The sequence below is a fragment of the Geotrypetes seraphini genome, chromosome 18 (assembly GCF_902459505.1).
Source record: "Geotrypetes seraphini chromosome 18, aGeoSer1.1, whole genome shotgun sequence".
Taxonomy (NCBI): domain Eukaryota; kingdom Metazoa; phylum Chordata; class Amphibia; order Gymnophiona; family Dermophiidae; genus Geotrypetes; species Geotrypetes seraphini.
In genome coordinates, this window is record NC_047101.1 from 40,446,567 (window position 1) to 40,471,622 (window position 25,056).

The window sequence follows — 25,056 nt, forward strand, 5'->3', positions numbered from 1 at the left end:
CAACAAAGAGAAAAACATAAGCACAGCGAAATACAGAAAACAAGCTCGCTTTGTGATTGTTAGAAATACAACCCCCCCACCATTCCACCCCCAAGCACTTGTAAGTATAACATTATACAGATCGAAGCATTTTTAACAGAACTACCATCACAGCCAGAAATGAGGATGTGCAGAGAAGGGGTGTATAAAGTATGTGCTCTCACTTTAGCACTTTGTGCACAGCTGATTTACTTTATTTTTCTGTTTTGAGAATTTCTTTGTTCTCCATTTAATACTGGATCCTCCTAAATTTCTCCCTTTCTGCAAGTATTATTTGGTTTTCTATACCTTTTAGCTTTCTGGCCGTTCACTCAAGTCTGAAACAGCCAGAAGACGCTCTTATTCTCATTATTTACCTAAATTATGGCACACCATCCCCCCATCCATTAGATCTCTAGACAGTCTTTGGAACTTCAGAAAAGCCGTGAAAACCTTCCTCTTTACAAACCCAGCTCCTTAACCACCCGCGTCCACATCCCTGACGGATGGATTGCAAAGACAGCATCAAATACACCAAATGGAATCTCACTAAAACTCGCTTGCCATCGCTAATATAACCATAATTAGTACCACATTCTCAAACATTCAAAGATGCACTCCCTGCTAATAAAAGCTACTTTATCTCCATGTCCACTAAGTCTGTATGTTATGTCCACACTGTAAATGCTGAAATCTAAGACCCTTTGTCTACACTGTAAATGCTGTAAACTCTGTATTTCTCACTAAAGTATGTCCTACTCATAATATGAATGTACTCTTGTAACCCGTTCTGGGCTCCTTTGGGAGGACGGGCTAAATAAATGACTAAAAAAATAAATAAATTATAATAGTTTAGAATTTCATAAATTAAAAAAATGTAGATATACTGGCTTAGTATTATCAAAACCCCATAACCTTTGACTGACTGCTGCAAGTTATCGCCATCCCAGAGAAATGTTGAGTGTTCTTTAAATAAAGAAATTAAGAAACTGAAATAAAATGAAAAGTGTCTGTTTACTAAAGTGCGGTAAGTTTTTACAATTATCTCACTGTAAACAAAACTAAAATGTGGTAATGCAAAAGGTGTGTGCATGTCCCTTGCATTTACTCAAACGTGTTCTTTACCATCCGTTAAGATGATCTGCAATCAACTTGAGAAGAAAGTATGTGCACCCCCCACTACCTGCATAAGTGACAGCATGTGGTAAGTACTTTGCACCAACTGCAATGTGCAGTCTAAGCCCACTCTCTGACCACAACTTACCCAGTTCCTGCTCCCTAACACAGAATGAAGCCAGGGTAGGATTTTTAGTGCAATTACCTGTAAATCTCATGGTAACCGCTTAGTGTACTTTAGAGCAGTGATTTTCAACCTTTTTATACCTATGGACCAGCAGAAATAAAAGAAATATTCTGTGGACCGGCATCGGTCTGTGGACTGGCGGTTGAAGAACACTGGGCTAAGTTGTGGGCCGGACCCCGCCCATCTCTACCCAATCTCCACCCCAGACCCCGCCCCCATAATAGTACTAATTGCACCTTGCACGTCCCATGCTTCATCTGGAAGCCTTCCCTCTGACGTTGCAAAGTCAGAGAGAAAGCTTCCGGCTCAGGCGCAGGATGCCCGTAGGAGCCACTGTCCGTGGCTTTGTGCACTGAATCAGTTAGGAAGAGGGAGCTGGCTCGAAGATAACGCCGCATCGATCGCACCGTGGACCGGCGGTTGAAGAACACTGTTTTGGGCCTGCTTTAAAATACTAGTTCAATCCACTATCCTATCCACCTTAGATTATTGTAATATCACATATCTAGGGTCAACCAAGAAAACACTGCAAAGACTTCACCTGGTTCAAAATGCTGCTTTACGTTTGATCCTTGGTCTGAAAAAGTTTGACCTTATAAGCCCTTTTTACATGCAACTCCATTGGCTCCCTTTTGAAGCTAGAGTCATTTTTAAATTCAGTTGCATTTGTTATAAAGCACTCTTTGGATTACTACCATCATACTTATCCTCCCAATTAAATCTATTCACATCAAGCAAGAACACAAGAAACTTGGCCATGTTCATGTACCCTACTCCGAAAGCTTGACGTTTTAAAAGTTTTTTAGACAAAACTCTAGCCTTTCAAGTGGGGAGAATGAACTCTTGGATGTGTTCCCTGATTGCCCACTCCCAATCTTACTATGAGTTTAGAAAATCATTGAAAACCTATCTGTTTGGTAAATTTATGCGATGACTTTGCTTTGTATCACTCTACATTGTATCATGTTGTATTTTCTTGTATTGTATAGCATTGTATTCTACTGATTTCTACTGTATCTTGCATTTTCACTGATATGCCTCAGTTCTCTTGTTGTGAACCGCCCGGAACTTCTGATTGGGCGGTATATAAGAAATAAAATTATTATTATATACCACAGAAGCTGAAGGCACATTGCAGGCTAATTTATTGTGACTAGCCCCCCTCTTTTACAAACTCATAGCGCGTGTTTTAGCGCCAGCAGCGGCAGTAACTATGAGCTGTGAGCGTCGGAGCAGTTACCGCCGCTTTCGGCACTAAAACCTGCGCTATGCATTCGTAAAAGAGGGTGTAAAGCTATTAAGGATTAGAGTCCACATCATCATATGTAACTTATTGTTCTTGATAGCTTATACCTCAATAAATCAACTGGTCTCGAAGATGCCACCAGCCTCTTTGATGTTGAAGTTTCCAAGTTATTTCACTTGATTTTTTTAAAAATTAAAAGTTGTATTAGAGACCAAAGGCTATCGCGGCTTTATATAACAGGCCCCAAGTGTTATACAAGAAGTAGAAACCAGTTTGGTTTTAGTTTTACTATGGAGAAAAGGGGAGAATAATCCCTGCAGGGATGCTCACCTGCCTGGTGTTTTGGTTTTCAATTCTTGTACTGACATCTGGATGCAACGTAAAATCAGGTGCAAAGTATTCAAAATATTCTGAAAGTTATAAAGTAAGGTCAGTGTTTTAAGAAAATTAATGCAACATTTTTTTATGAAAGGGAAAGGCACAGCAATAAAAAAATAAGAGGAAAAACAGTAAAAAATATAAAAACCCACAACTTTTAACGTGATGTTCTGAGGATGGTGACTAACAATTTTGCTAAGATGTGGAGAAGTTATATTTCAAACAAGCACTGGCATAAATGAAAATGTCACAAAAATCCATCAGCATTCATCACAATAGACATAACGATCATATTTTATATGAAAAGGAAATTCTATAATTTCCTAGCAAATTATTTTCAGATTTGAAGATCAAATCAAGTCTTCATGTACTGCAGAGGACAGACAATCTGACTGAAAATCAAGAGACATCAGGGTTCCTATGGATACAAGTTTGCGAAAGCCACTTTAGTGAAAAAAACAAAATTATGCATCTGTGCAATACTTCAAAGCATTCTACAGTTAATTTCATTCAGGCATACATATAAAGAAAGTTGGCAGTTTTTTTTCCAAGACAAAGTTAATTTATTCTTTTGGGGAACTATAGCAAGAGGCAACTTAAATGATCTTTACTGGATGTTAACCACAACTTTAGAAATTTCAAGTTTGATATACCACAAATCAATATATGCATCTAAGCACTCTAAAGACATCTGGAATTGCAATATTCACAGACTGAGTTAACATAACACCTTTTGACACAGATTACTTTCAATTTCATGATATTTCCATGATAGGTTTATAGAAATAATTAATAGTAGTAGTAGTAGGTTTAGATAGAAAACTGCCCTATCCTGAGTCATTTATACTGCCTACTGGGGGACAAGCAAAATCAGCTCTGCTAAACCTCCAGATGTCATAAGATCAGATCCCAAAGTTTTAAGCTTCAAAATTGTTCCTAGTAGTGAATGACCTGATAGGACTCTATATGAAAACTCCACTAGCTATAGGGCTACACTTTGGGTTAAGTGTGAGCAACTCCTAACCCTCCCCCTTGCTGGAGTTACTGGAATATGATCATATCATATTGGCTTAGTTTAATTTTTACTACTTTTGATTCATTTTCCATTGATTTATGTATTGTTTGCACAGTATTGTATGTTTACTATAAGCCACCATGAGCAGTATGCCAACAACAGCTGAAATTATTTTAAATACTTTTCATGCCACAGCCTCAAAGAAGATATTATGTACCTGTAGGGAAACTTGATAATACAGGGGGGGTTCATTTTATATCATATGACCACTGTCATTATCTGTTACTGTACCATTTATACTAGTTTAGAAATGTCATATAGTAGAATTTGAAATTGTTACTTGATAAATGTATTGTACCTGTTATGTTGGTCTAAAAAATATTTTATAAAAGCAATTTCAATATCAAAAAGGGCACACAATTTGATACAATTAGCAGTTTCTGCAAAAAATGTATGAGATTGGAACAAAGGTACTATGGAATGTTAGTGAAATGTGTAGGAACTGAATCCTAGGAAGCAGAAAACACTGGAAATAATTCAAAGGCCAGTAAGAGGCTCAAATTTTATATACCATGTCATGATTGTGTGGAATCTATCAAAACTGGTTTCTAAGTTTGAGTTACTCTAGGATTATAACGAGCAGTCAAATTTATCCAGTTTTAGCATGGGTTGACAAATGTAGTAGCAACCTACTTCCCTGTTCTGCTCACTCACCACTATATGGGAGTTCCTCGCTAATCGTCTCATCCACCAGCAGAGATGTTTCATAGGTCCTGAAATGAGAGTAACTGGCTGAATTCAGAGAAACAATGGGGCTATTCAGCACTAGCTTAAAGACTGACAGAAAACAATTACTGCATGAAAGCACACACTATACTTATAAAATAGCCAAGGCTATCTAGAGTCCATCTCCAAATGCAAGAAACTGTTGAGAGAGAACCAGTTATGGTCCCCTAGAGTACGACAAACTGGCGAGACTGCCCTAGACCTTGTGCTTTACTACTCTCTAACTTGATCCTCTCCCTTAGGACACAGAGGTCCCAGGGAGTAATTTGAAATCTCCTTCTTTTAGCTGAAATATTATTATTAATTATAATTTTAGCAACTGATGACCCTGGTGTCACAAAAGTCCCAGAGCAAACAAAGACCTAAGTCTTACTCGGGCTTTGCAGCTCCTCCTACCACTTCTCATTCCCTCAAACCTTTCCCCACTAAAATCCATGCTATCTTCGCTCGTCGTTGTAAGTAGTCTCTTTCATCCCTACCTATCCCCATAACCTTCAGAAGTAGTTATTTCATTTAATTATGCTACTGAAGTACGTTAGAGGCTTTGGCAGAGATTCATTTACAAAATATGTATTCTTCCCAATGAACAGATCCAAATAAGCAACAACACTTTAATAATTTGGAAATATTGAGAAAAATATATACTTTGTAAATGGGTCTCTGGCAGAGCTTTTAATGTAAATATAAAATATAAATACTCTAGCTGATAAGCTCTGTCAGCTGAAGACTTCCTCAGAAGGTGGTCAAAGTTCCCTTTTACCAAGCTTGGCAGGCAGCAGCAACATCCCTGAACCACAGATGCTGGCACCTCAATGGCTCAAGGATATTGCCAGTGACTGCCATGCATGGTAGAAGGAAGGGAGTTCAAGTCACGTTTGGAGGACATCCTCAGCAGATGGTGCTTGGAGATCTTCACCAACTACAACAAGGGTCAGGGCCAGTGCTGGATATCTAAGAGGACTCTGGGTGAGTCACCGAGAGGCTTGTACACTCCTGTGTGAGCCTTGCAGGAACCACTTCCATCTTCGTTCTTCACCTCAGACAAGATCAGATTTGTGTGGATTGGAAGTAGCTTTTAAAGAGAATATGATGTTTACTCACCAACACCTGGCTACATTCCGCACAGTATAACCACCTCCTCCTAAAACCAGCAGTGGAATGTTGAAGCTTTTCACATATTGCACGCACTCTCTATAACAGCAACAAAAGAAAATCACAGCATGGCAATAAACTCGATTATACAATCAATTCCTTAAGAAAATCACAACACTAAACATTCTAAGTAAACCAAGGAACCAGAAAATGCGAAGGATTCCACTCTCACTGGATGAGAGTATACAGACTAACTAGAACTGCGGATCGCTACTGGGCCATGGGCTATGCCAAACCAGGCCACACAGATAGGGTTACCAGATGTCCAGGACAAACTAGACATGTTCTCTTTTTCGAGAACTGTCCAGGTGCCTGGACGTTTTTTTGGAAAAATGGGGAGTCTGTCCAGGTTAAGCCAGCACTCCCAACTCCCCCATCCATCTCTTTCCCGGGCCCGGCCACTGTAACTGAATCTTCAGGTAGCCAGTAGCAGCAACGAGGTAAGCCTGCTACCACTGACCTGCCCTGGAAACTGCTTTTCTGCAAGTCCCGCCTACATGGGAACAGAAAGTTGCTGCAGAGGCGGCTTCTGGGGCAAGCCAGCAACAGCAGGCTCACCTCGTTGCTGCTGTCAGCTACCTAAAGATTCAACTACAGCAGGGAGGAGGTAGGTGGAGGAGTTGGGAAAGCCAGCTAAACCCAGACAGAGAGGTTATGAGGGGAGGGGAGAAACAGTATGGAGGGAAGGAGGGAGAAACAGCATGAGAGAGGGCTGTAGAAACAACATGGAGGAAGGGAGGGCAGAGGGCTGGAGAAACATCCCGAAGGGGGCTGGAGAAACAGCATGCAGGGAGGGAGGAGGGCTGGAGAAACAGCATGGGAGGGCTGGAGAAAAGAGCATGGAGTAGGATAGTGCTGGATGGAAAGGGAGAGATAGAAACTGGAGGAGAGGAACACACTTCGGGTGTCACTGTCTCCCATCATCCCCAGATGGGACTGTCTAGTTGCAGGGAAACAAGCTCAAGGCTCCCACTGATTCTGCATCATGGTGAGTTGTGTTAATATACTGTAGATATTACAATGTAATAATAGAAATAAAATGCATAATATAAAATGTGATAATTGCATTTATATTATATACATAATAATTAAATTATATGTTATACATTTTATTGATTATGTGCTTGGTAGAAGACCTCTATCCAGAATATTTTACAGTAATATCTTATCCTGCATCTCCCAAAACTTACCCATGTCCTCTAATGCTGAGATTAAAGCAACCTAGTCGATCACAGCCAAGTGAATCAGCACCACACTGCAAAGGAAAAACAAAGCAGACTGCAACTTTCAGCTCAGCACAGGTGTTTATATTACATTTGTTGTTCTGTCAAAGGGTTAAAACTGTACTTCAGTCATTACAGGACAGCTGTCACACTTAGAAACTGGGCACCATGTCCATATTTTTGAGTGTTAACTCGTGACATTATTTAAATTCTAATGCAATTGTGGTATGCATGGATACTGCTGCTGTGTCACACCCTCATCCTTCTGGAGCATTGGTGCTCAAATCATTTGTGAAATACAGAAGTCAGCTGAGTTTTCAGGATATCCACAATGAATATGCATATGATAAGAGAGGCATACAATAGAAGTAGGGGTTACACATTCATTGTGAATATCCCAAAAGCCTGGGACTGGGTTGAGGGCAATGGTTCTAAAACTGTTCATCAGGACCCAAATGTAGGTCAGGAGAAACTTACAAGTGAGTTGCAAGATATTATATTAGGAAAATCAAGGGTAAGTTACAAAGCCAATCTATAGTAATGTGCTATGGTGTTTAAACAAATATAGCAAGGAAAGTGTGGAAAATGTGGCTGATGTAGGCTTTATTTCAATCCAACATATAGTAAACATACAACAGTACATAAAAATCTACCGCACTGTGTGTTCGTTTCAAGTTTATTTATAATTTGGTATACCGACCATCACAGGTATCTGGCCGGTTTAAAATATTAAAAATTTATAAAACATAAAAAATTGAAATAAAATAAGTCAAGTTGTAGCCTAGACAGGGTCAAAGTTTAGACATGTAAGATACAAGAGGAGCTGAGGGGGGAGGGAGATTTTAATTACATCGAAATAAGAGGAAGGGAAGAGAGGGAGGAGAATACAGGAGGAAAGGGAGGTCGCTTCTTAGAAGCGGTTCTCTTTTTTTTTTTTCCTTGGAAAGGATTCTTAACTGCAGTTTTGGTATGCATCTTTGAACAGAAATGTTTTGAGGTTGTTTTTAAATTTGGTAAGAGTTTTCATGGCGGAGATGTGGTGGCATTGCATTCCAGAGGGAAGGGGCTGTTGTGGAAAAGATAGTATTTCTGGTATAATAGAGGTCTTTGATCAAGGGAACCGTCAGTAAGTTCTGATCGGAAGATCTGAGGGCCCTAGAAGGGGTATGTGAGATAAGATATTTATTTAAGAAGGTAAGTGAGTGGTAGAACTAAATTTTAAAAACAAGTAGGAGTATTTTGTAAGCTGTTCTATGTGAGACTGGCAACCAATGTGATTCTCGAAGAAGCGGCGTGACATGGTCGTATTTTTTGGCTTTATAGATGAGTTTAATCGTGGTATTTTGAATCAGTTGCAGTCGACGAATTTCCTTTTGAATTATTCCATGGTATAGAGAATTGCAGTAGTCTATGTGTGAGTTGATCAGCGAATGAATTAAAGTTTGAATAGAAGCAGGTTCTAGAACAGAGGTTCTAGAACAAATTAGACTGAGTTTATAGAAAGTTTTTGGTCATTGTTTACTATATGCTGTGTTGGAATAAAGCTTACAAGTCAATTCTACTCATATCAACAATTGCAACAATGAGAAAACATGTCATAAAACATTAGAAAACTAAACAACAAAACAGTGCTACAAGCCTGCACTGTCTCAAGGGGGCGTCTAAACTAGGGATCCCCAAAACTAGGTGCTTGACCCATTCTGATGACACTCTTATAAAGGCTAGTCAGAAAACAGAAATCCAGCTTACCAGTACATGTAAAGGCAGACATTCGGCGAATCAGCAGGGAATAGGGTGGGTTCCCAGAATAAAGTGTGGATTTACAAAAAAGAAGATTAGCAAAGATAAGAACCTAATCTTTTGTTCTTGTACAATCCTACTTTATTCCAGGACCAGTGGGACATAACAGCAGTCCCGAAAATTCAGGGTGGGACTAATGAGCCTGCTGCCAAAACAGAGGTACCAAAAGCTGCATCCTGCTTGGCTATCACATCGATCCTGTAAAAGTTGGTGAATGTATGCAAGGAGTACCAGGTAGCAGTCCTGAAAATCTTGTCCAGAGAAACAGCTGACAACTCTTCCCAAGAGGACAAAACACCTCTGGTAGAATGAGCCCGCACCACAAGGGGGGCTTATTTCCAGACGCCACATAAGCCGCAGAGGTGGCCATACAGAACCACCTAGAAATAATGACCTTAGAAGATGCACTGCTTCTACCCTTGCGGGCAGCATCTAGCAAAACAAACAGGTGGTCAGAGAGGCAAAACTTGTTGGTGACTACCAGGTACTGCAACAAGATTCTTGGCACATCATGTCTGAAGTTTGTGTAACCCTTACAAAAAAATACTCTGATATCTGGTCATTGAAATACTGCTCCGATACTGCAATCACCCCCAAATCACTCAAAAATTGTCACCCTTTTAAACTCTTTTTAAGATTTGAAAAAAAGAAAATAATCAGATGGCGCAAGATCTGGTGAGCAGGGTGGATGGTCTATTTATTGAAAACCCAACTGCATCACAACATCTAATCATTTTACCCGCCTTTTGAGCGGGTACATTGTCTTGCAAAAAGAGAACTCTTTTCTACAGTTTCCCTCTCCTTTTTTCTTTCAATGCCTCCGTTAATTGGCACAGCAAGTTACAGTATTCTGCATTAACTGTTTGGCCCCTTAGAAGATAGTCATTACAACACCTTCATGATCCCAAAACACTGTGGCCATAACCTTTCCTGTTGACCTTTGGGTCTTGAATTCCCTTGGCCTTGGAGAACCTGCGGCCACCATTGTATCGACTGTTGTTTTTGTCTCAGGATCGTAGTGGTGCAACCATGTTTCATCAACAGTAACTAGTCATTCCAAAAGGTTGGCACCAGCTCACTAAAAATGCTGCAAAATCAACTTGGAAGTATCCACTTAATGTCATTTCTTATCAGCATTCAAACATTTGGACACCCACTTGGATGACAGCTTCTGCATACCCAGCTGCTCATGAATTATACGCCCAACATGTCCACTGGATATCTGTAGTGTCTCAGCAATTGTTATAGCCAATATCTGCTGATCTGCCAAAATCAAGTCATGGACATGGTCAACAATTTCAGGAGCTAATACTGTTTGAGGCCTCCCAGACCTTGCTGCATTGTCGGTCTCAAAATCTCCAAAATCTTGCACACCACTTCTTCACTGTGGAGTATGATGGGTATTTGTCACTCAATGTTTGCATCATATATTCAAGGATTTCCTTTGGGGTATTTTTCTTCAGGAATAGGAACTTCATAACAGCTCAGAGTTCCATACTTAAAAATTCTACACTATTCACTGACATGGTTCAATCAGTGATTTGAAACAATGTTAAAACATAGCATTATGATTCTGCAAATTAGCACTTTGCAAAATAAAATAAAATAACACTTTTTTCAGCTACAGTGGCAAAATAACACTCAGAATTTAGGACGTTGGTTGGGTTGAGAACATTTCAGCACCCGCTCTTAAATATTATTATCTGCCTAGAATCTGATTGGAGATTAGAGCAGGCTATAAATTTTATATAAAATAGAGTTTGATTCTAGACTCTAAACAAATGTCTTACCAAACCAGATGTGCTGGAAATTCTGCTGAAGGCAGTAAAGAGATGTGAATATGTGGCCTGAAGACCCCATCACAGCTCTGCAAAGCTCCTCACTGGAGGCTAATCTCAAATGGGCTACAGATATGGCCATGGCTCTAACATTGTGAGCTATGAACTGACCCTCTAGAGCAGTGGTCTTCACTAATTGTTAAGTCAGGGCCATTTTAGATCCAACAGGTTGAAGGAGAGCCTCTAATATCTTCCCATGTAGGGCTATGACACTGTTGACCAGAATGTCAATGACATCTATCTCCATCAGTCTACCTTCAAACTTTTCACTGAGGAGTATCCTTAAAGGAGAGAACATTTCCAAATGCATTCTCTTTGTCTATTAGAAATATCTTGTTCTTCAAGCATGTGGCTCTTCTCCCATCAAATTTCCCCTTTCTGTCATGAGCTTGATTAAAGAGGCAGATAGCAGCAGAACACCCCCCCCCCCAGAAAGATGATGGGGGCTACCTCAAAGGTCTCCAGGGGCCGCCATTGGCCCCCAGGCCTTGCATTGAAGAACACTGCTCTAGAGTCAGCCCAGCCTAGGTATAGGTGAAGGAGATGCAATCTGCTAACCAACTGGATAAAGTACATTTTCCATTGGCTGTCTTCATCCTGTCTATGTAAAAAAAAAATAACAGCTGTGTGGACTGTCTATAGGCTTTAGTCCACTCTAGATAAAAGGCTTTCACCAGAATGGGCATGAGGTTTTGAGAAAAATGTTGGAAGAACAACTGACTGATTAAGATGGAACTCCAACACTACATTTTTTTATTCGAAATAAACAGTTTCCACCACAAATCAAATTATGTTGAAATAATTTTTGTAGGAAAATAAAATAACATTGTTTCAACTGTTACGTAGTCCACAATCACTCCAACACTACCTTAGGAAGGAACTTAGGATACATGAGAACTATTCTGTCAAGCTGTGACTTGCTGGCTGCTCTGAATTTAAGATGCAATGAAAATGAGAGCATGCAACTTACCTGAGGAAGGTAGGCTTGAGCCTGAACCATGTCTAGCAGGCTCCTATGTATTTCAATTGCTGAGCAGAGAGCAGGGGGTTTGTAATTGTGTTTATTCAGGAACTTTATATACCACCTAATTTGTGATACAAGTCAAGGTGATTTACAATGATTCTTGAATACATTCCCTTGATGTGCTCTTAATAGCTAATTGTCCAGATAAGGAAACAAGTAAGCTCCCAGTCTGCACAGCAATTTGTTGACTACAGCCACATTTTGTCAACACACTAGGTGTGGACACAAGATCAAATGGCAAAATGCTGTACAAGTAGTGGTGTTTCCTTACTCAAAATCTGAGATACCTCTGGAGACTGGCTCATATCTTAATGTAGGTGTCAGCATCCTTTAAGTTCAGAGAGCATTAGCAATCATTTGCCTGAATCATGGGGAAAAAGGAGCCTAGAGAAATCATCCTGAACTTTTCTTTGACCAGATATTTGTTTGGGGCCCTTAGGAATAGGATGGAACTAAATTCCACTATCTTCTTGGGCATGAGGAAATACTGGGAAGAGAATCTCTTTTCCTCTTCTGGTGGAACAGGTTCAACTGCATGGGCCTTTAGAAGGGAGGAGAGTTCCTCTGCAAGGAATTCTTGATACTGAGAGCTCAATCTTGAGGCTCTTGGTGGGCAGTTAAGAACATAAGAATTGCCACTGCTGGGTCAGATCAGTGGTCCATCCTGCCTAGCAGTCTGCTCCCGTGGCAGCCCCTAGGTCAAGACCAGTGCTCCAAATGAGTCCAACTTTGTCTTGAAACCCTGGAGGGTGTTTTCCCCTATAACAGACTCCGGAAGAGCATTCCAGTTTTCTACTACTCTTTGGAGTTTGGAGAGGTTTGAGGTTACAAGAGGCAAAACACTATTTAATCTTGCTATTTATTCAGTCTTTCTGTAAGTTGACCATTTTGAAGAAGCAAGGCACATGAATATTTAAAACGGAGTCAGAAGTTTAACTTTCTGGCACAACTGCACAGTAGCATGCTGTGCCAAAGCTTAACAGTAAACATGAAATGTATGCCTGATTGGTCACATTGGCCCCATTAGAACTAAAGAGAAACTCAACTGCACAAACACTCATACATGAAAAAAAAGGGATCATCATGGAAAGCCTGTGCTCTCTTACCTGTAGCACTATACAGGTTGGCTGGTAAAAATCCACAACTTGCTTAATGACTGGCTGAAATAGGTGTCTGTAACCTGGAAGCAATAAAGAAACACACATGCACAGTATAATAAAGAAAGCAAAGGAAGAAAGACAGAACCCGTGAGGTGAGCCCTTCAGCAGAAGACTGACTTACTCTGGTCATCAATACCATCTCTCAGTGGGACATTCAAACAGTAATACCTTCCACTTTCTGCTCCAACCTCGTACATGTCACCTAGTGCAAGAAATAAAACATAGTAAGGCACCAATGTCATGATCATTAAACTACAGATACAGAATCAGTATTCATACAAAGTTTAGATAAGTCATGAAGCCTAACCTTTTCGCTCATTAGGTAATAATTCTCTCTGCCACAAGTTTTTTGCACAGATCCTTCAGCATCAGAACAATGCTATAAGTTTTTAAAAATGCTTCCTACCCATTTATTAGGTTATCCTAGTTGTTTAGAATCTTTAAAATGACTATATCAGATTATCTCATGGCAACTTCAACCTTTGCTAATAAGGTATAAAAAGAGATTAAATTCTTACCTTGCTAATATCTTTTCTAGTAGATAGGTGTGTCATTCTAGACAGTAGGGTATTCTCCTCATGCTCGCAAGCTATGCAGAAGGAATCCACTCCAGGTTTTTTACTCCTCCTTCTACCGAGGGCTCTACTGTCCCCTTCAATTTGTACCAAAGCAGGCGATAGCCCTATGTACAGATACATAAGAAGGTGGAGTACAGGGAGACTCCTCAAAATACAGTGCTGTTCTGCTCTGAAAGTATAACAAACATGTTAAACATTGCCATGGAACAATCCAAACTTCAGAATAACCATACCAATCAGAAACATTTTTGGAGTCCAAGCATTCCAAATGTGCTATAGCAATACATTATTCTTCATATCCTTGAGGGCTGACTGACATCAAAATCTCAGCTTTGACTTGAACTGTCTGATTCATACAGTAGGCAGATGGAGAAATAACTAACAGAGCAGGGCTCCAGAATGACACAAAAATCTAGGGTGGGACTTCTGAGCCTGCTTGCAACACTGAGGACCCAAACACGATGTCCTTCAGTGCTGCCACGTCCACTCTATAGAACTTGGAAAACATATACAGTGTGGACCAGGTTGCTGCCCTACAAATCTCCTTGGGCAAAATCGCCTGAGCTTCTACCCAAGAAGCCACCACACTTCTTGTTGAATGCACTTCCAAGGAGACCAGCAATATATACTGATGAGATGACCATGCAAATCCATCTTGAAATGGTAGCCTTGAACACTGGTCTGCTACATCTAGCTTGACTGATGAGCACAAGCAGATGGTCAAACAGTCAGAACTCATTAGCAACCTCTAGAAACCATAAGAGAACTCTCCCAGCTTCCTCAGAGTCTGATCATTTTTCTTTGACCCTGTGGTCTGGAATGCTGGTAATCTTACTTTTTGATTGATATGAAATGTCAAAATGACTTTCAACAAAAAGGATGGGACCATGCATGGGGAAACTCCCGCCTCCATAATCTTGAGGAAGGGCTCCCTGCATGACAGCGCCTGTAGCTCTGAGAATCTTCCTGCTGTGGCCACAAGAAAATGGTTTTGACAGTGAAGTCCATCATGGAGGCCTCTTGAATAGGCTTGCACAGAGCCTGACTGAGACCATGCAGAACTACATTAAGGTTCCATGATGGAAACAGCTGCTTTCCTGGTGGTCTGAGCCTTTTAGGAAGCTCGCTGTCTGGATGAGAAATCAGAGGAGCTTTGTGTTCTCGGGCTCTGAAACATGAATGGCCCACCACCGCGAGGCCTTTTGTCGAGACCTGCTTGGAGGAAAACCAGCATCATCAAGATCAAAGCACTAAACGGCTCCACCTTTTCTATTGTGCACCAGTGCTGAAAAATCTCCTATGTCTTAGCATAAGCAGAGACTGTTGCAGGCTTCCTGGCTCTGAGTAGTAATGACTACATCTGAGTATTCTTTGCGTTCTAATGCTGTATGAAGAGGGGGAGGTGAAATTGCAGCCGGCACCCTGAAGAGCCCCCGCTGAGCCCCCTGCGGATGCCTAACAGTCTGCACTCAAGCCCCTGTGATTCAGTAGAAGAGCTAAGCTATTAGGGATAAGGTCACTGAGTTCCACAAAGATTTCTGCAGGCTGGCTAAACAGGCCCCCAAGGGATTAACCTGCCAGCTGCAGACCCAAATCTGTTTCTTCTCCACACAGGAAGAACTTACCCCCGTACTGGAGGTTTCTGGTGCACCTATAGCTGAAAAAAAACATGAAAAATACAAAAAAAATAGAGAGAGCAGATCAGAAAGACACCTTCTGGCTCACGTTCAGAAGGAAAATTGAAGGAGATTGCAGAGTCCCTCGGTAGAAAGAGGAGGAGTTGAAAACCTGGAGTGGATTCCTTTTGCACGGTTCGTGGGCATGGGGAGAATACCCTACTGTCCAGAATGACACCCCTATTAAACTAGAATAGCAAATTTAGTATAGTGGGATCATAAAACCCTTGAACTCTGTGATAAACTGCATCTTGTTTACGACTAGATTGTACCTGTGCCAGGGAAAAAATAGTTTCCATATTTGTGGAAGGACACCGTCATTACTCGGTCTGTAAGGTAGAAAGCCTCCTGAACACCATCACCATGGTGAATGTCAATATCAATATAAAGAACACGAGGGTGATACCTGTTGGAATAGAGAGGATTGAACAACTGCAGAATATGTATTGTTGCAAGGTCTATGACACAAAGCATCATAAAATTCATTCCCTACATAAAATATGTTCAAGTTCCTAAGGCACATGGCCAACAAAGAACATGCTCAGTGGCTGTGGCTGTAACAGCTTGGAAACACTGTGTGCTATCATACACATGCTCCTTCCAAAATCACAAGAATGGAAGTGGAGAAGGCAAAGGACAGGGCCTGGTTGAAGCACAAATATGAATGCAGGGATGGTGCGGGAGGCTTGGAAAGCTCACAATTGGGAAGCAGCAGTTCTGGGAGTCTAATGGGCCAGAAGGAGATAAGGATGGAGGAGTTAAACACAACCTTCATTGACTCACATCACATATTTCAAATCATCATTACACTTAAAAGAAAAAAAGCGAGGCTCCCCCCAAAATTATAAATATGCCTTATATTTATTTTGTACTGCAGAGGTGAGTTCAAGCTTAAGTATTTGTCTATCGAAACACCATAAAATTCTCCTACCCTGCTTTCTGTAGCAGAATGCTCCATCTGATCTCAAAAAGATGGTACATAAAAAGATATACTGTATAACAAGAATAATCTTTTTGAATATTATCCAATAAATGTGCCGTAGAAGATATTGTTCTTACGTAGAGGACTTTTATCTATTGCACTATCAAACAAAAACTTATCACAAAGAACTGCTAATTAATAATGAGTATTGGTATATGCTGGATCCAACTTCAGGCGGTAAGTTATTTCCAAGCTGCTAAAGCAAAGCTATACCGATACCTCTGGCCATGGTTTTGCTATTAAAAATTATTCAAGAGAGTAAAAAAACACACAGATGTGCATATAGAGTCCACACACACGTTTACATCTTCTTCAGAGCAGATATAAATTTGACTGCAAGCACTGGTGTGTAATTGGAGCTGGCTTTGGGTGAAAAGTTGAAGTGCTATACCCCTAGATTGACGCCAGTTCCAAGGTTATGTTGTAGCTGGACTTCTGTCAGATTCAGAATCCACAAGGCTGTGGATATGTTATTGTAATTTACAGGGAAGTCTGGACCTGTTAGCTATGTTGCCTGTTATTAGGTGGGCTGTCAGAACAGACCTGGTAGTATGATCTGCTGTGTTCTGGTCAGTGGAAACGTACTGACTTCTTGATATGCTTAACTTTCCCCTCCCTTTTACCAAACTGCGAAAGTGTTTTTTAGCACCGGCAGGCGTGCTGAGTGCTCTGCGCTGCTACCGACGCTCATAGAACTCTATGAGCGTCAGGAGCAGCGCAGAGCATTCAGCGTGCCAGCTGGTGCTAAAAACCACTTTCGCAATTTGGTAAAAAAAGGGGGGGTGGTGTCTGTTCCTTATATATCTATATATATAAAATTGGATGTATCTGTGTGTGAATGTATGTATGTTCCATTAGCCATACAGCACTCAATTTCTTGTTATAATGTTTTTGTGAGGATCACCAAGATGTGTACCAAAAATTAGTACAAATCGCAAACTCCTCACATCCAATACCAAATCCTCAGCTCCTCAGAAGTACCACCTGGGCTCAAAGGTTTTCACTGCCCTAGGCTTTATGTGCTTTCTCCTCACTGGAGCTACTGTTTTAATAATAAACTTTATTTCTTACTTTATTATTTTTATAACACCCCTTTGGGCATACTTGGTTTATAAAAGTACTTAGCTTTTAATGTGGTCTTCCTGTCAGGGATATAGGAGCCAACATGTTTCACCCAAGAAAGGTTTTTTCAAGGCTTATAATCCCTTGTTTAAACTTTATGCCGGACCACTATATTCAGTGGTCTGGTATGACGGCATAAAGTTTAAACAAGGGATGATATTCAGTGATTATATTCAGTGGTCAAGTATGACGCCATAAAGTTTAAACAAGGGATGATAAGTCTGACTTGTTTTCTGGGCTTTGTATCTTCAAGAGAAAGAAATAACTCTGGCAATCTGTAAATCAATTACCACAAGAGCAGGCAATACATGTAGCAAACATACATTTAGAACTGGCTAATAGTACACACTATCCCCTCCTTAAAAATCATTTATATTCAGAATTTTAAAAAATAATGATCATGTGCAATGATACCTCCCAGACCAGTGGAACTGACCATTTTCACACTGTTCAAGATCTTGCATAAACATCAACTTTAAACAAGTTATCAGCCCTAAATAAAATAGTATATGGAGAGTCTTACTTGAGCAGCTCCAGAATGCCAATAACAATATCATTGACGTAACAAAATCCAGAAGCCTGAAGTTTGAGAAAACACAAGAAATAAACTTTTGAGAACAGTAATAAAGTATGCACTGCAATATACATTATTTCACTAAAATGGACAAAAGTGGGGTAATCTATTTAAGATGCCTAAATGTTTTTTTGGTGAGAAACAATATATTAGCAAAAATAAATATGGAGTGTTCTATCACATAGACTTCAATTCAGTATTGATTTGCTTTTAAATTTGTATTACCCATCCTTTTCAAAAAATTTACAACAAAAAAAAGTGTGTTGACCACAAATAAAGATAAAGAAAGATAAAGAAAGCAACTTTGTTAAGGACCCAAGATGGACTGTTTTTTGGCATACTGCCCGAGTCAGGAGACATCCAGAAACAGATTCTGTCGCACAGTGCTGCAGGTACTATATAGATATCACACAATCAATTATTCTTAAGTTAAAAAACAAAAACCCAACACTCCAATTAGAGGAATCACTACAAAATGCTGCACATGCTTAAATGCTATAAGTGAGAAAAAAAAGTAACTCTTTAAAAACTATATATTATAAAAACTGGAGGGTTCCACCACATATACTTGAATTCAGTGTCTGCGCTGCATATCCTTGCCATACAAAGCAACATGGCCGATGTAGGCAATACTTTGTTGTGAATATTGGCGCTTTTTAGATGACACAAGAAAACTTTATGAAAAAGAATAAAAATATAAGAACATAAGAATTGCTGCTGCTGGGTCAGACCAGTGCCCTAACTGAGACCAGTCCTCCCTGCGTACGTTCTGGTTCAGCAGGAATTTGTCTTTGTCTTGAATCCCTGGAGGGTGTTTTCCCCTATGACAGACTCTGGAAGAGTGTTCCAGTTTTCTACCACTCTCTGGGTGAAAAAGAACTTCCTTATGTTTGTACGGAATCTATCCCCTTTTAACTTTAGAGAGTGCCCTCTCGTTCTCCCTACCTTGGAGAGGGTGAACACCTGTCTTTATCTACTAAGTCTATTCCCTTCATTATCTTGAATGTTTTGATCATGTCCCCTCTCAGTCTCCTCTTTTCAAGGGAGAAGAGGCCCAGTTTCTCATATCTCTCACTGCCCCTTATTCCTCCAGCCCCTTAACCATTTTAGTCGCTCTTCTCTGGACTCTTTCGAGTAGTACTGTGTCCTTCTTCAAGTACGGCGACCAGTGCTGGACGCAGTATTCCAGGTGAGGGCGTACCATGGCCCGGTACAGCAGTATGATAACCTTCTCCGATCTGTTCGTGATCCCCTTCTTAATCATTCCAAGCATTCTGTTTGCCCTTTTCACCACTGCTGCGCATTGCGCAGATGGCTTCATCAACTTGTCGACCAGTACTCCCAAGTCTCTTTCCTGGGGTGTCTCTCCAAGTACTGCACCAGACATCCTGTATTCATGTATAAGATTTTTGTTACCAACATGCATCATCTTAGTTGTCCACGTTAAATTTCATTTGCCATGTCACAGCCCGTTTCTCGAGCATGTTTATGTCCTGTTACAGGTCTTCGCAATCCTCCTGCGTCTTTACTACTCTGAATAACTTTGTATCATCTGCAAATTTAATCACCTTGCTCGTCGTTCCAATTTCTAGGTCGTTTATAAATATGTTGAAGAGCACAGGCCCAAGCACCGAACCGCTTAGTTTGTGGTGAAAACAAGTCATCTGCTCAACAATGTGATAAAACTTGCGGTTCATAAAACCAGTCTGCTTGTAGTGAAAATGAATTGTCTGTTCTGCAAAATGAGTCATTGCTGAACAGATGACTTGTTTTCACAAGCGGTAAGCGCTTTGCTTTTATATTTGTATTATTTTTAATAGTTTTCCTGAGTCATCCACTCCTTTTTTCCTTTTGGTTTCTCCAGTCTACTGTTGAACATAAGTCTTTCTTTTTGTTCTCATTGGCACTTCCTTGACTAGCAATTATAAAGGTGATATTACAAAACATTGCCTCACAGGCTATAACATTTAAATAAACACACTTTCTTTACCTCAAATTTTTTGGCATGATGTAGACCTCCAGCCCAGTTTATCGCAATATCACAGATCTACAAAAGAAATGGAGAGTTGGACTGAAAAGAACTGCAGCTCAAAAGGGACATTATCCTTTTGATTGCTTCTAACTTGATAATATCTGAGTAGGTGGTTTCAGAACTCCTCATACGGCAGTCGGACGGGCAGAAGGAATATCCTGTTAAGAGAAACTCATTTCTCATTGCCATTAGAATAAACAACCCTATGTTTAGTCAGTTTCCAGTCCTCAGGTGGACATTACCTCCCATCCTATCATCTTTTATTTTTTTCTCAGCAGTCTCCCAAGAAGGACTTTGTCAAATGATCACTTTTTCATTTTTCTCAGCAGTCTCCCAAGAAGGACTTATTTATTTCTAAAATTTATAGACCACCTATCCCTAAGTGGTTAACAATAATTTAAGACAGCACAGTTCGACAGATTTATCGACAGCACTGTTCGATAGATTTATCGACAGCACTGTTCGATAGATTTATCTCCTAATCAGATACCATTTTAAAACTACTAACACCATGCTGATAACTTTGAGAAATGTGTATTTTTACTAATTGTATTCTGTAATTCGCTGACTGTCCAGTGATATCTTCGCTATTTGTATTCTGTAATTCGCTGATTGTCCAGCTCTCTTCACTGTAATCCGCCTAGAAGTCGTAAGATTGTGGCGGTATAGAAAAAATAAAGTTCTTATTATTATTATAAAACATTCACAATAGTTCCAGACAAAGTACATTAAAAAACATCTTCAATTACAGCACAATCACATATTACTTTGTCAAATGCCTTCTGAAAATCCAGATTATCAACCAGCCAACCCTTATCCACATGGTTTATTTAGATCTTAAATAAATAAACAATCATATTTCTAAGGTAAGACTTCCCTTTATCATTGTGGATAATACATTGAAATTCTTAGTTCAGTGTATGTGGCAATAAAAAATATATATTTCCTAACATTTTTATTTGGGTTGGGTTTTTTGGGGTCAGAAACCACTTCACAGGTCACAGACCTGATGGGCCGCCGCGGGAGCGGACCGCTGGGAGAGATGGACCTCTGGTCTGACCCAGTGGAGGCAACTTCTTATGTTCTTAAGTATAAATGGCAAATGCACTGCCAATTCAGCACATATTTAGCTGGTCCGCTTGTGTGTATAAGTTATCTGAACAGCTGTGGGATGTTGCATTAGCCCACTGCTAAAGAGCACTGGAGCACATTTATCACCCTAGCAAATGGTTTCCTATACTGTGAGTTGGGATCCTAAACTGGGTCATAAAACCCAAGTTTGGAGTTGCAACCTAGGATACACCAAAGGACATCATTGACTCAAGTTACCGACTGAGTCACAAGCTTCCTGTGACAGCATGAACGGGGTTACAGCCAAATAAAAACTGATACTGCCCGAGTGCTTATCTGCCTTTTATGACAAAGTTGTTAGAGGCAATGGAGGTGAGACAACTTAAGTCTTATTTGGAGCATTTTGATCTCTTGATACTCTCCCAGTGAGTACATGAAGAATATGGTGTGACTTTCTAGAAGAGATTCAGGCAATTAAACTGTCTCTGTAGCTTAAAGACTATAACAGATTCAAAGGTTACAATGGAAGATCAGGTTGAACAGTTTTATGATGCTCATTTACTGTATATACCTGCAATTTCTGCACTATAAACTAGGCACTCACATTTATGTGTGCTTTATACAAAAATACACTTTTCCTTCCATATTTGTGGGGGATAAGTTCAAAGAGTGCCTGCGAATACCAAAAAGAGCAAATAACTTTTTCATATCATATTTGTGGGGTTTTGGTATAGCCCCTGCAAATACCGTGAAATTGCGAATAAAACTTATTTTTATTTGCGATTGCAAGTGCAAAAATTTTCTCTCTGAACACTTTACTCTAATACTGCTGTTTGCCCCTCACGCTGAAAAAAAATGAACTGAACTTTCTCAGCACTCCAGGATGATTTAATTTGGGGGGGGGGGGCAGAGCCATCAAGACAAAAAATACAAATAACTGAAGTTGCAAGTGCCAATGTCGCAAATATAGAGGGAGAAGTGTATTTAGAATGACATAAGCATATATGCACGCACAAATGCCAATATTCTGCAAATAACTGTTCAACTTTGATGGCACACACGGGGTAAGACATCGGTAGGGCCCAGCTTACACTCGAGAAACGCAGAGAGAGGGGAGACATGATCGAGGGATTGGGAGGGGGGGTTGTTTTATTTATATTGGTCATACATATTAAATGAATTACATATTATTTAGAACATTATAAAATATGAATATAAATATATGTTGTACTTAAAGTGTTTATGAAGGTAAATCAAGTGTGTATTTATAAGATCATATAAATTTTTCTGATATACTTGTTGTAATATGAAAAAATGAATAAAGAAATTATTTAAAAACCCCAAAAAACAAATATGTCACGGGCCGTATCGAGGTGGAGGAAGATCTCTTTTTTCTTAAAGGACCCACGGCAACAAGAGGGCATCCGTTGAAAATCAGGGGTGGGAAATTTCATGGCAACACCAGAAAATATTTCTTCACCGAAAGGGTGGTTGATCGCTGGAATAATCTTCCACAACAGGTAATTGAGGCCAGCAGCGTGCCAGATTTTAAGAAAAGATGGGATTGGCACGTAGGATCTCTTCATGGAGGTAGTTAGGGGGTGGGTCATTAGTGTGGGCACACTGGATGGGCCGTGGCCCTTTTCTGCCATCATTTTTCTATGTTTCTATGACTCTGCCACATTTATGCACTTGCACCAGCTCTATGGCTAGCATAAATGTAGGCACCTAATGTTAGGCATGCTAATTTCAGGTTACACTAGTATTCAAATAGGTTTTATTATAGAATCTTGCTGCACAAGTCCATCATGGCAAGTTTACCATTCATACTAGCGATGACATCATTTGAAGTTTAGTTCTCCCTGCTTACTTCTGCTGGTTGGAAAGCATAACCACTCATCTAGTCTGATCTAGCAGGAGATAAGGGAAGCATTTTTTCCACTCAATGTAAGAATATTGGAAGATGCGGTCAAGACAGACAGCATGGCTGGGTTTAAGAAAAGTTGTAGACAAGTTCCTAGAAGAAAAGTCCATAAACCATTAGTCGTCATATAAAGGAAAGCTACTGCTTATTTCTAGGTATGTGCAATAAGAAATTAAACTATTGGAGAGAGGATGCTGGGTTTAATGGCCCTTTAGTCCAACCCAATATGGCACATCTTGTGTTCACACGCTAGAAAAATTCATCGAGACATCTCAAAACAAATTCGGCAGATCTCTCTAGCAAAAGACTGCATATAAGAGGAATATGGCAACTTTAGTGGGTTACCTTGTTGTTCAACTGTGTTGCTCCCTGTAGTGAGGCCCCAGTATATCGAGAGCAGAACTCAAAGAGTCCTGGGAAAACTGGGCTGCAAAACAGAGTTCAGAAGAGATAACTTCCTGATCTCACACACAATCAACTTCATACCTGTGCCATTTATCATTTGTGTCACATAACTTCAAGAAACTGTTTATATAAATCAAAAAGAGAATACACCAGTTTCTTTGCAGATACTACTACTTATCATGGATCATAGACAACGGCGCGAAAGACAAAGGCGCGCGCCGACAACTAAGCGCAAGACGGAGGCGCGCGCCAAACAAAATTACAGTTTTTAGGGGCTCCGACGGCGGGTTTTGTTGGGGAACCCCCCCACTTTACTTAATAGACATCGCGCCGGCGTTATGGGGGGTTTGTAACCCTCCACATTTTACTGTAAACTTAACTTTTTCCCTAAAAACAGGTAAAAAGTTAAGTTTTCAGTAAAATGTGGGGGGTTACAACCCCCCACAACGCGGCGCGATGTCTATTAAGTAAAGTGGGGGGGGTTCCCCCCCACGCCCCCCCGTCGGAGCCCTAAAAACAGTAATTTTGAGTGGCGCACACCTCCGCGCTGCACTCAATTGTTTGGGCGCGCCTTTGTCCCGGCGCGCTTTTGACCTGACACCACTTATCATAGCAATCAGATCCATGAAAGAGCTGTTTTACTACCTCCATAAATGCACAGTGTATTGCAGAATTATCACACCCTTACGTATTTTTCACATCCTGCTGTCTAAAAAATATACTTTCAAATACATTAAAGTAGAAGTTTGTTCACAGATTTACACAAACTCTCTGCTTTCTGTTCTCCAGCCATTTGCCTGTCCATCTTAGTATATCTCCCTCTATTCCATGGCTTTGTAGTTTCCTGAGAAGTCTTTTGTGTGGAACTTTTGTGCGGATTTGGAGGGAGAAGTGTACTTTGCTCTCTTCATTTTCTCACTTGTGGGCAGTGTCTCCTAAGTATTTCTTAGCGAACGTTATATGGAATTCTAAGTATTTTCTTCATTTCTGGCTTCCTTTTTACCAGCTTCTCACACAGGTCTAACTCTTGAGATTGTTGAACAGCCAACATTCTTCCCAGTCTCAATAAAAGCTCTATGTAGTTTTTTTTAAAGCTTATTTTAGATCTCTCAATGATCTTCCTCAGCAGTTCCCTTAATCCACAGCTATTAACAGATCAATCAAAGAATATCTTGGTGGTGCCAAATCATTTCCACTTGACAGTGCCCCGAGGGATATTCTGAAGCTTTCCCAAGTCTGTCCTTTTGAATAACTTGATTCTGGAGCTCTTTTGGTAGCTCCATGTTCAGCACGTTTAGACCTCTGCTACAAACTGACTTTATAAAACCGAAACAACTTTAATCTTCATCCAGGAGTATTTAAATCAGCTCGGCCACTGTAAGTGGACAGAGATGGGCTCCTTTTAATTAATTATGGGCTCTGTTAAGGGATGTTTGAAACCAGGGTTTGAAGACTTAATAAGAAACCAAAGAGGCGTATTTCTGTAGTTGTTCCTCCATTGAAACTGAAGCATACGTTGTGTAGATCTGAAACGTTCTATTGCAATGCATTTTGAATTGAGTTATTTAGACAGAGGAAAGTGGAAAAATGTATAAGGATGTGTAGACTTTCACAAGACACCATAATTACCTTACCCAATACTTTTACCTGCTCTGGTCATAATATATACACTGAGCAATATATTATATAGGACATGAATGAGCAAAAATCCCTGTAGAACACTATTAAACAAAGGGTCTAAAATGTAGA

The 25,056-nt window shown here is 40.1% G+C and overlaps 1 protein-coding gene across 1 annotated transcript in view; it reads right to left on the reverse strand.

Moving 5' to 3' along the window:
• The window catches only part of HDAC3 (histone deacetylase 3), a 70,568-nt gene that overhangs the window by 22,294 nt on the left and 23,218 nt on the right, over nt 1-25,056 (reverse strand). Inside the window, exons 4-13 of the mRNA XM_033927560.1 lie at nt 23,248-23,329; nt 19,866-19,922; nt 17,825-17,880; nt 15,470-15,603; nt 13,065-13,145; nt 12,890-12,963; nt 7,089-7,153; nt 5,848-5,937; nt 4,675-4,733; nt 2,898-2,977 (exon numbers count right to left, since the gene is read on the reverse strand). Of these exons, the coding sequence (XP_033783451.1) occupies nt 2,898-2,977; nt 4,675-4,733; nt 5,848-5,937; nt 7,089-7,153; nt 12,890-12,963; nt 13,065-13,145; nt 15,470-15,603; nt 17,825-17,880; nt 19,866-19,922; nt 23,248-23,329 (778 nt within the window). The remainder of the gene's footprint in view (nt 1-2,897; nt 2,978-4,674; nt 4,734-5,847; nt 5,938-7,088; nt 7,154-12,889; nt 12,964-13,064; nt 13,146-15,469; nt 15,604-17,824; nt 17,881-19,865; nt 19,923-23,247; nt 23,330-25,056) is intronic.